Source organism: Carassius auratus, unplaced genomic scaffold (genome assembly GCF_003368295.1).
Source record: "Carassius auratus strain Wakin unplaced genomic scaffold, ASM336829v1 scaf_tig00008846, whole genome shotgun sequence".
NCBI classification, from domain to species: Eukaryota; Metazoa; Chordata; class Actinopteri; order Cypriniformes; family Cyprinidae; genus Carassius; species Carassius auratus.
The window spans coordinates 131500-142357 of record NW_020523980.1 but is presented as its reverse complement, the minus strand read 5'-3'; the positions used below and the strand labels follow the sequence as shown (position 1 = coordinate 142357).

Below are 10858 nucleotides of genomic sequence, written 5' to 3'. Positions count from 1 at the left end.
ACTATAGACACGATATTGACACGACAGGAAGCTGAACACGAGAATAGATGACATCAGTCCAGATGCATTGTGGGTCCCTTTGGCCCAGTTGATTCTGTATTTACAAAAAAAAAAAAACACATATACATACATACATATATATATTGTTTTGTTTTGTTTGTTTGTAGTATATAAGCTCAGATCTATTGAAGGAAGTTCACTCGGGTGTTTAAACCGTAATATCTGAATAAATAGAAATTAATGCTGCTTTTCTTCATAACAGCAGACACAGCTCTTAAAGCAAAAACATTTCTAAACAATGAAGCCTTTGTGAGTTGTTCACTGAAGGTGGGTGTGTCTGAGCCAGAGGACATGTCCACAGGTGTGTGTGTGTGTGTGTGTGTGTGTGTGTGTGTGTGTGTGTGGAGCTTTACCTTTATACCTGTTAACATTCCTTTTCATCTCGTGAAGTACACAATTAGAAAACCTCACTCATGGACGTTAGGTTCAGCCAACCACCTGAGCTGTGAATGTCATGTGACTCTCGAGCTGCAGGAAATGATGTCACAACAACACCGATTGGCCAATGACGAGAACACACACACACACACACAGTCACAAATCCTTCAGTAACCTCCTGAGCTGAGATGTCTAAGTCAGCACAATCAAGAACTGTGTCTCCTAGAGTATAATGTAGTTGTGACTGAATATTACAGGCAAAAAATTTTATCAGAATATTCAAATGGTTTTAAATATTTACAGCATCTGAAGTTAACTTGACTAACCAGCGAGGCTTGACTCGTCTGAAGCTCCAGTGATTGCTCCATGTGTGTGAGGATGAAGAAGATGTGTTCTGGGTCATGATCACCGGCAGCATTACATCTGCATCATTCAGTGATCATATTTAGCTAAATTCATCAAATCAGTAAAATCACTAGCGAAAGGCTGCACTTCTTTTGTTAGTAGCAAGACTGTGGATGTCCAGACAAAACATATTTCTTAATATATGAATTATCAATATATTAAATAATATTTTTATATGTTGAGAAATATGTAACAATATATTTGCTTGTAACACAGACTTAATGGTCTAAATTTCAAAATAATCCAACATTAAACACTAACAGACCTCCCGCTATAATAATATTGAGCAAAACACATGAAATATCACTTAACTTTATAATTTTCACTCTCCTTTAACGGTCAGAAGCAAAGCATGCTGGGAACTAGAAACCATTCTGTACATGTGTGTATATGGGAACATGAATGTGCAAATGTACTCAACAAAGAATCTGATGTTATGAATATTAGATGTTTTTGTTGAGATGATATGGTCAGGTGTAAACTGATCTGAGTTAATGCTTTCATCCCTGAAGAGTTTCTCTGAGGATGATTAACTCTCGCTGGCTGTGGATCTCAAACACGTATGTTTTACAGGTGCTGGTCAAATAATTAGAATATCGTCAAAAAGTTGATTTATTTCACTAATTCCATTCGAAAAGTGAAGCTTGTATGTTATATTCATTCATTACACACAGACTGATATATTTCAAATGTTTATAACTGGCAACTAAGGAGAATCCCAAATTCAGTATCTCAGAAAAGAAAATTAGAACATAAATTTAGACCAATAGAAAGGATTTTTAGAAATCTTGGCCAACTGAAAAGTATAAAAATGAAAAGTATGATCATATACAGCACTCAATACTTAGTTGTGGCTCTTGTGTCTGAATGACTGCAGCAATGCGGCGTGGCATGGAGTGGATCAGTCTGTGGCACTGCTCAGGTGTTATGAGAGACCAGGTGTCTCTGATAGTGGCCTTCAGCTCTTCTGCATTCTTGGGCCTGATATATCACATCTTCCTCTTCACAATACCACACAGATTCTCTCTGGGGTTAAGGTCAGGTGAGTTTTGTGGCCAATTAAGAACAGGGATACCATGCTCCTTAAACCAGGTACTGGTAGCTTTGGCACTGAGTGCAGGTGCAGAGTCCTGTTGGAGAATGAAATCTGCATCTCCATAAAGTTGGTCAGCAGCAGGAAACATGAAGTGCTCTAAAACTTCCTGGTATACGGCTGTGTTGACCTCTGACCTCAGAAAACACAGTGGACCAAAACCAGCAGATGACATGACACCCCAAACCATCACTGACTGTGGAAACTTTACACTGGATCTCAAGTAACGTGGATTGTGTGCCTCTCCTCTCTTCCTCCAGACTCTGGGACCCTGATATCCAAATGAAATGCTCAATATACTTTCATCAGAGAACATAACTGTGGAGCACTCAGCAGCAGTCCAGTCCTTTCTGAAGCGAGACGCTTCTGACGCTGTCTGTTGTTCAGGAGAGGCTTGACACAAGGAATGCGGAGCTGAAACCCATGTCTTGCATACGTCTGTGTGTAGTGCTTCTTGAAGCACTGACTCCAGCTGCAGTCCACTCTTTGTGAATCTCCCCCACATTTTTGAATGAGTTTTGTCTTCCCCATGATTGTGTAGCCTACAGAACCTGACTGAGAGATCATTTAAAGGCTTTGCAGGTGTTTTGAGTTAATTATCTGATTACAGTGTGGCACCAGCTGTCTTCAGTATTGAACCTTTTCACAATATTCTAATTTTCTGAGATACTGAATTTTCCTTAGTTGTCAGTTATAATCATCAAAATTAAAAGAAATAAATATTTGAAATATATCAGTCTGTGTGTAATGAATGAATATAATATATAAGTTAGTGAACGAAATCAACTTTTTGATGATATTCTAATTATATGACCAGCACCTGTATATAACAGGTGTTAGACTGATCTTCTAGAACTAACTCGTGTGTTACAGAGAATCACTCATTAAAATAAACTGGCCTGAAACACTCGATATCCTGCAGCAGATTCAGGTTTTTGCCTGAATGCAGCGAGCAAACAAAACCTCCATTGTGTCCGTGTCCTCTCAGAGCTGTAAAACAGAGTTTCTGCTCAAAGCGAAGCTCTGTCACAACACAATGTTAGTCTTGAACAGAGACACACAGTCCTGTGTCGAGGGTCACCTTCAGCTCATCTGCAGGAGTATAGTTACACCTGCAAAACAGTCCTACCAAACTTACACAGAAAGAGAAAATTCATCAGTGAAATAATTTTACCAGAATAAAACTTAACAGTTCAAGTTTCTGCATGAAAATGTTTTGTAAGATAGTAAAGAAAGTGTTATTTACAGGTGTTCCTGCAGAGCCGCTGCTAATGAGCCGCGAGAACTCACAAACACATGAAGCGAAATGTACAGTTCTTCAGTGTGAACTGGTTCCCATCAGACGCTCAAACAGCTCCTCCATCTCCAGAGAGCGAGCGTCCAGAGCGGTGACCCCACGGCTGTCCCAGTGACCCCAGGTCCGAGAGCGGGGCCAGGTGCTCCACCACATCCCTGTGACCCTCGGGGACACACACTTCACCTGCAGCACAGACAGACACACACACACACACTTCACCTGCAGCACACACACACACACTTCACCTGCAGCACAGACACAGACACACACACTTCACCTGCAGCACAGACACACACACACACACACTTCACCTGCAGCACAGACACACACACACACACACTTCACCTGCAGCACACACACACACACTTCATCTGCAGCACAGACACACACACACACACTTCACCTGCAGCACAGACACACACACACACACACACTTCACCTGCAGCACAGACACACACACACACACACACTTCACCTGCAGCACAGACACACACACACACTTCACCTGCAGCACAGACAGACACACACACACACTTCACCTGCAGCACAGACACAGACACACACACACACACACTTCACCTGCAGCACAGACACAGACACACACACACACACACTTCACCTGCAGCAAACACACACACACTTCACCTGCAGCACAGACACAGACACACACACTTCACCTGCAGCACAGACACACACACACACACACTTCACCTGCAGCACAGACACACACACACACACTTCACCTGCAGCACAGACACACACACACACACACACACTTCACCTGCAGCACAGACACACACACACACACACTTCACCTGCAGCACAGACACACACACACACACACACACACTTCACCTGCAGCACAGACACACACACACACACACACACTTCACCTGCAGCACAGACACACACACACACACACACTTCACCTGCAGCACAGACACACATCATCATCATCATCACCTGCAGCACACACACACACACACACACACTTCACCTGCAGCACACACACACACACACACACACACACACACTTCACCTGCAGCACAGACACACATCATCATCATCACCTGCAGCACGCACACACACACACACACACTTGAACTGCAGCGCGGTTTTCCCGAGCTCATTGAGTGTGTCGGGATCCCCCCGGTGATCCTGCAGCACCCCCCGCACCGCCGCCGCACCGAAGCTCCTCCCGAAGCCGAACCCGTCCACACCCATCCTCCGGAGCTCTTCCTCATCCGGGCACCTCATTCAGCACGAACAGCATGTGAAGCGCTTACCGTGTGTCCCTCCGTCGAGTCCGTGGATGAACGACCGTTAGCTGTTTATCTGTTAACTCGAATCCGTCAAAACAATCAGAAATAAACGCGCTGAGCGCCGTCACATGCGACAACAGCGCCGCAGCCAATCAGCGCTCACACACAGCAACACGGCTGCCATAATTGGATAAAAGGGAGGAGTGCTGATAGCCAGCGACCAATGAGGAAGTAGAAGGCGGGCGATTTGAGAAGGTTTGTTTGTAAACAGTTGCGTTTATTCACTCTGAGAGAGAGAGAGAGAGAGAGAGAGAGAGAGCGACGCATGACACACATTCATATGTCATCAGCAGGAATGATAAACAGGTATATAGCAGTAATTTCAGGACAAATATATTGATATGATATTCAATTTATTATTAATATTAAACAGAAATGATTGACAACATATCCCATGATTTGGTGCAAAAAGCACTTGAAAATACATTGTGATTGAAATGCTGAGTTTACTTCCATTCAACTTCAATTTATACAATAAGCTTTTGAAATTCTGACAGGATAAAATCAACTAAAACACAGAAACATTTCTTAAAATTCCTCCAAGAACTTGCGGTGCCGTTCTCAGCTGCAGTCTTTAGCTGTTTGTCCTCAGCTGGTAATCTGAAAACACATGCAGATATGAATAAATGATGATAATTATCCCCATCATCTCCTGATCTGCTGCACTGCCCAACACAGTCTTTTAGAAAACATTCTTTGTGAGAGATGGAGAATATTCTTAGTGTTTTTTCCTTTTCTTTTTTTTTTTTGCAATTTGTTCTATGTTGTAATTATGAGGTAAGGTAGGAGAAGTATTGCACTAATGGTCAAAGCAATGAGTTTTGATTGATACAGCCCTTTTTTTCTTTCTTTATATTATTCATTTACATTTTATTTAGTGTGTTTCTGTCTACATATTTAGTTTAAAGTGGTGCTATTATGCTTATTCATGTTTTCAATTTTAGTTAGTCTGTAATGTTGCCAATTGAGCATAAAAAAGGTCTGTAAATTGACAAAGCTTAAAGTCTCGTTATGGACTACAATGCATATCTTCCGGGATCTGTGACATCAGCCCAGGTGACCAATCACAGCGCGCACACCGGCCCAGCTGACCAATCACAGAACTATTGGAGCGTTCATGTCAGACTAGAGAGAGGTGTTGTAATAATGAAAAATATGTGTAAAATAATTTGCTCTTCGAAACAAGACTTGATTGTAAAAAGAACATAATTGGACCCCTTTAAATGACTGAAAATATGCATGTTAGACATGCTTGCCTGTTTGCATGAATTAGAAGGCCTAATCAAATATAAACCATATTAAAATCCCTGGCTTGTTAAGTGTGTGTAAACCGGCGCTCACCTCCGCTCTGAGTGATGTAGCGGACCCACGGCAGAGCCTGATAGCCGCTCTTCTCAATGATCTTCATGTACCGCACCTTTCATTGAACAGATCTGACATGAGTTACAGAACTGATCACACACTCTCACTACAGATCTTTAACACGATGACACGAGTGTAAACAGGGAGATGGTAGAACACATGTGAAGTCACCTGAATGCCAGACACGGTGAAATACGGGATCTCAAACTTGACGGTGATCGGAGGTCTTCCCTCGAGCTCGTCGTTCTCTACACTCGGCAGACAGAAGTGTGCACGCATCAGAAACTCCTTTCCTCCCTGTGGAGCACACCAGAGCTCAGATGAACAGATTCAGCACAGATCACAGCGTGAGAGAGCATACATGCCAACCCTCCTGATTTTTCCGGTAGACTCCCGAATTTCAAAGCCCCTCCCGAAAATCTCCCGGGCCGACCTTTCTCCCGAATTTGTCCCAATTTCCACCCGGACAACAATACTGCTACACCATCCGTCACTGGGCGCCGTTTCAGACCGAACAGCCTCTGGGTGGAACGGCAACGCCATTCTGGCGTTATATTGCGCATGCTCGAATTTAACTGCTACTTTGTGACGTTCTACTTTTAACGGTCTACTACGGGAGAACAGCTGATTTGCCGGAGTCGCTAAAATGTGAGAGATTAGATAAATAAATGTTATGGCATATGACACTGTAATTTGCATCAGTTTACGATTGTCTGATCACAAACGATCTCATTGGGAATCCCGAGAACATCTATATAGGTAATAAGAAAATATTTTATTTAACCATGATAGGTAAAAAAAAAAAGATAGCTTGAATGCACTGTAAGTCGCTTTGGATAAAAGCATCTGCTAAATGCATAAAAAAAAAAAAAATCTACCAGAATTGGTAGGTCACATTTTCTGACATGAAATTAATTTAAGCATTAGTCTTCCTCCATGTAATCACGGTTAAAAGGTATTGCTTACATGGTAAATCTAGGTTTTTAGACTTATTTACATCATACAATATTAAAAACTCCTCTTCTGACAAAAGATTGTAATTTAATGCCAAAAGCAATCCTTCTCTTGCTTTTTTAAATGACATTTTTTTATATCTCAAGGTTGGCAAGTATGTGAGAGAGTCAGAAACACATCAGGGATTACGTCTGTAATCACGCTCTCACCGGGAAGGATTTAATGCTCCACACCACCAGGTTCTTCTCAGGAACGTATTTAGCGTGACCCGTGCTGGTTTTGAACTTGGGAGAGTCGGCATCGCTCGGCACCGGCACACGGATCTCCACATTATTAGCCACGGACTGCTTTTTAAACTGCCCTTTAGCCTGAAATACAGAGAGAGAGAGAGAGAGAGAGAGCATTATATAAATATATCAGTCTACACACACTGAACAATGACTCTAAAGCTGTAGATTTAGACACAACATGTCTCCAGTGTGGAGTAATGAAGAAAGTCTTGCTCACAAACCTTCACCATGATCTCCACCCGACTGTGAGAGAACTTCTCGATAACAGACTCGATCCAAATGAGCGGCTTCACCTGCAGACCAGAGATGGAGAAGTGAACGGAGAGACACACATCGGCTGCAGATCTTCTCCAGAACTCACACGGTTTATTTTATGGACTAGTTGAAAGATCTAAAACCACAACACCATCAGGACTAAGTTCAGTTCTGAACAGATAAAGCCGTTCAGTATCTCTAAATGATCATGAGTCCGGTTATTGTGAGCTGTAGGAACAGAGACCAGCTGTCTGTAACATCTCAAGTATCACGGCTAGGTCTTCTTCAATCTGTTCGTGACTGCGGTTGTGTTACAGACGTGTTCGTACGGCTGGTTCTTACGTGTGTGTTGATCCGGTACGACATGAGCTCAGACTCTCCGTCAGGTGGGATGAAGGAGATGGTTCTGTCACTCTCGAACCGCGACAGACGAACACACTGATGAAACTTCACATCCTCCATAGCCACGGACTTCCCTTTGTCTCCTGCACGCGCGCGCACACACACACACACACACACACACACACACGTGTCAGCAGAACTGATCCTCTTCATCACTTCTTCACTCTAACAGTGTACTCTCGGTTCTTACGGCCGGTGAGGGCGAACACCATGCGGTCGTTGAGGCCCAGCCGGAGCTCTGGCATCCCTGAGAGCATCGTCTTGAGTTTGATGCTGCCCACGATATCACTGCTCATCACACTGCCGTTAGCGTTCACCTGCACACACACACACACACGTCTCGTCAGCACACAGACTACAGGAGGACAGCTGCTCAAAGACGCGTCACACACCAGCACGTTAATGGACTCGATGACGTCGATGAAGACCTCGTTCTTCTTGTATTTGATGCCCTCAGATCTCCAGGACACGGCGTTGGTGACCGTGGTGGGCACTTTGGTCTTGGCCACCTCCAGCTTGTTCCCCTGCTGCGTGATGTACCTGAGAGAGAAACAGGTGTCAGGAGAAGAGCCTCGGCTCGATGGCGTGAAGCAGACGTGTCTTACTCCTGAAGGATCTTGCTGTCTGTCGTCTGCGGGAAACCGAAGTCCATGAGCTCGTCCAGCAGCTCGTACACCACCACGAAGTTATCCTGAATGCTCTCCTCCTCCAGCTCCTTGAAGTACTCCGTGAACACCTGAACACACGGCACAGACACACGCTTGTTTCTCAGCATCACATTCAGCGCCTTCAGTTAACATTGAAGAAGTAACCCGCAGGTGTCTCCGTCTCACCTCCACCAGCTTGTACAGGAAGGCGTAGACCAGAGACGCGTTGGAGTTCTTGTTGGTGGTGGCCACCACTGATGTTATCAGCAGGTTAAGTGTAACACACACACACACACACACACACACACACACACACACACACACACACACACACGTTTACTGAAAGCTCTCTGGAAGATCATTACTCCACAGGATTCCACAGGATCTAACTTGCACTGGTTACTTAGAACTTTCTACAATCAGAACAAGAAGTTTGTGATGTTAAGGATACAGTAGAGATTGCTGTGTTTGATCCACAGGAAGTGGACACTGCCGTGTGACATCACTGGGCGGAGAAGCCCCTCCTCTTCCTGTTGCATTAGCAGGGTGAAGAAGTGGTCGATCTCTGACATGTCGACATCACCTTTGTAGTTACGGCATATCAGCACCTGATGGAGGACAAGTTAGGAAACACACAGCATTGACTTCAGATGACTGGGGTCATCTGTAATAATACTCCTTCCTCTCTGGAGAGGAAATTACATCTGCTCATTCACTGTCTGTGAAGCAGTCAGCAAAAATAAATCCGTTTCAGTAGAAAACATCTTCAAGAGATATGAAATACTACCAATAATTTATTGACCACTATTAAAGACAGCTGTTATTACAGTCGATTGAAGCTGTAGAAATCATTAAACAAAGACTATTACAAACAGCGGCTTGCAGGTGTTTCACGTAATTAATTCAGATGCATTTAATCTACAAATATCTTCCCTAAAGTCGCTCATTAAGAGTCATAATTACCTTCCCCTTCAGATCCAGCACGAACACGGCTGACGCAGACATACTCAACTCTTACTGACCACAGGATCCGTCCAGTTTAAAGAAGGGTCAGTGTTTACTGGTTTAGCGGAGACCTTATGGACTCACCTCGATCACTAGTTCCTTTTCCTGCGCGGTGACGTCACGCAGCGCCAGGTAAACGATTGCCAGAGACCACGTGACTGCGGAGGACCCCCTGTAGAGGGCAGCATCCAGCCACATTCAGCTCCTGCAAACCTATAAACGCTTAAATAACACGGCAAATTCTCTATTTTATGTATAATTATTAAAAAAATAATTGTATTAATGTTATTTTTATTTAGTCGCCATTATTACGCTTCACATAGCAGTGTTCATCCTGACAACATCTTCCTTACTGTCCTTCTGTGAAAAAACTGAACATGGTGTTTTAAAGATATTATAAATGAGGTTTAACACGCAGAATCGCAGGCTTGCTTTGTGTGTATGTGTGTGTGTGTGTGTGTGTGTGTGTGTTTCTGTTAGACTTCAGCTGCCTTTGGGAAGGAAATCTGATCTGATCTCCTGGGATTCAGTAACAAACACATGAAATGTTTCGTGTCCAACAGCAACTCCTCATCAGCAGAACATGCATCACACAGAGAATACCTTCAGTTCATCTCGACACCAGCTTCTGATCTCCACCACACTATTTATAGTTTTAATAAGATAACTTGTACAGGTTTATAGGCTATTATCTGATTGAAAATAGAAACACTGTAGTTCATACAAAACTTGACAAGAATAGCATATTTAACATCAGGATCTGCATCAGGTTCACAGAAAAAAAAGGGAAAAAAAAGAAAAAAGATATATATATATATATATATATATATATATATATATATATATATATATAAAATAGCTTTTAATAACTTAAACCAGTTTGAGTTGAGTTGCGTTGTGTTTTTCACTGAGACAAAGTGCTGAATCTAAAATCTCAAACATCAGTGAAAGCAGTCACTCTATTCATGAATCATAATACGATTGTACATTACAGAACATAGAATATCCAATGACTCAATTCTGCATAGAATTAGATCTCAGGTTATCATCATCATGACAACAAGACACGCCCTCCTGCCGCATCACTGCCCGTGGTGTGAGTTTAAAACCCCGCCCATCGCGTGGACCTGACCAATGAGATCATCAGAATGAGAATATTCTAAAGCTGCGAGCTGCTGATTGGATGGCATCATTATTCACCTGCACGCTGGGATCTTCAGCAGAAAACACACCATGACTGAATAACACAGGTGTAAACTGATTGGTCATTTAGCAGACACTGAATCTGTGTTCCTAATCTAAACTCACACCTAACCCTAACATTACTGCATGAGTGATGGTCAGCTGGACACTGTGTCCAACTCAGGCCTTCAGAGCCGGATGTTTAT

At 43.1% G+C, this 10858-nt stretch overlaps 1 protein-coding gene across 1 annotated transcript; it reads right to left on the bottom strand.

Annotated features, from left to right (window-relative positions):
* Positions 1-4891: 4891 nt before the first annotated feature.
* On the bottom strand, positions 4892-9588 carry ap1m2 (adaptor related protein complex 1 subunit mu 2). Its single transcript, XM_026245351.1, has 12 exons — positions 9429-9588; positions 8917-9073; positions 8652-8719; positions 8424-8554; positions 8211-8358; positions 8009-8135; positions 7759-7901; positions 7383-7454; positions 7081-7239; positions 6089-6214; positions 5897-5972; positions 4892-5155 (listed from the first exon to the last, which is right to left on the bottom strand). Exons 1-12 carry the CDS (start codon positions 9468-9470, stop codon positions 5130-5132), a joined length of 1275 nt encoding a protein of 424 aa, XP_026101136.1. The 5' UTR covers positions 9471-9588; the 3' UTR covers positions 4892-5129.
* Between the last annotated feature and the right edge of the window lie 1270 nt (positions 9589-10858).

Coding starts and splice junctions, on each gene's coding strand:
- ap1m2 (XM_026245351.1), bottom strand. CDS start 9,470: ATGTCTGCGTCAGCCGTGTTCGTGCTGGATCTGAAGGGGAAG. Junction 7,240..7,382: donor GGGTGGAGATCATGGTGAAG/GTTTGTGAGCAA, acceptor TCTGTATTTCAG/GCTAAAGGGCAGTTTAAAAA. Junction 5,156..5,896: donor CTACATCACTCAGAGCGGAG/GTGAGCGCCGGT, acceptor ATGTGTTTTCAG/ATTACCAGCTGAGGACAAAC.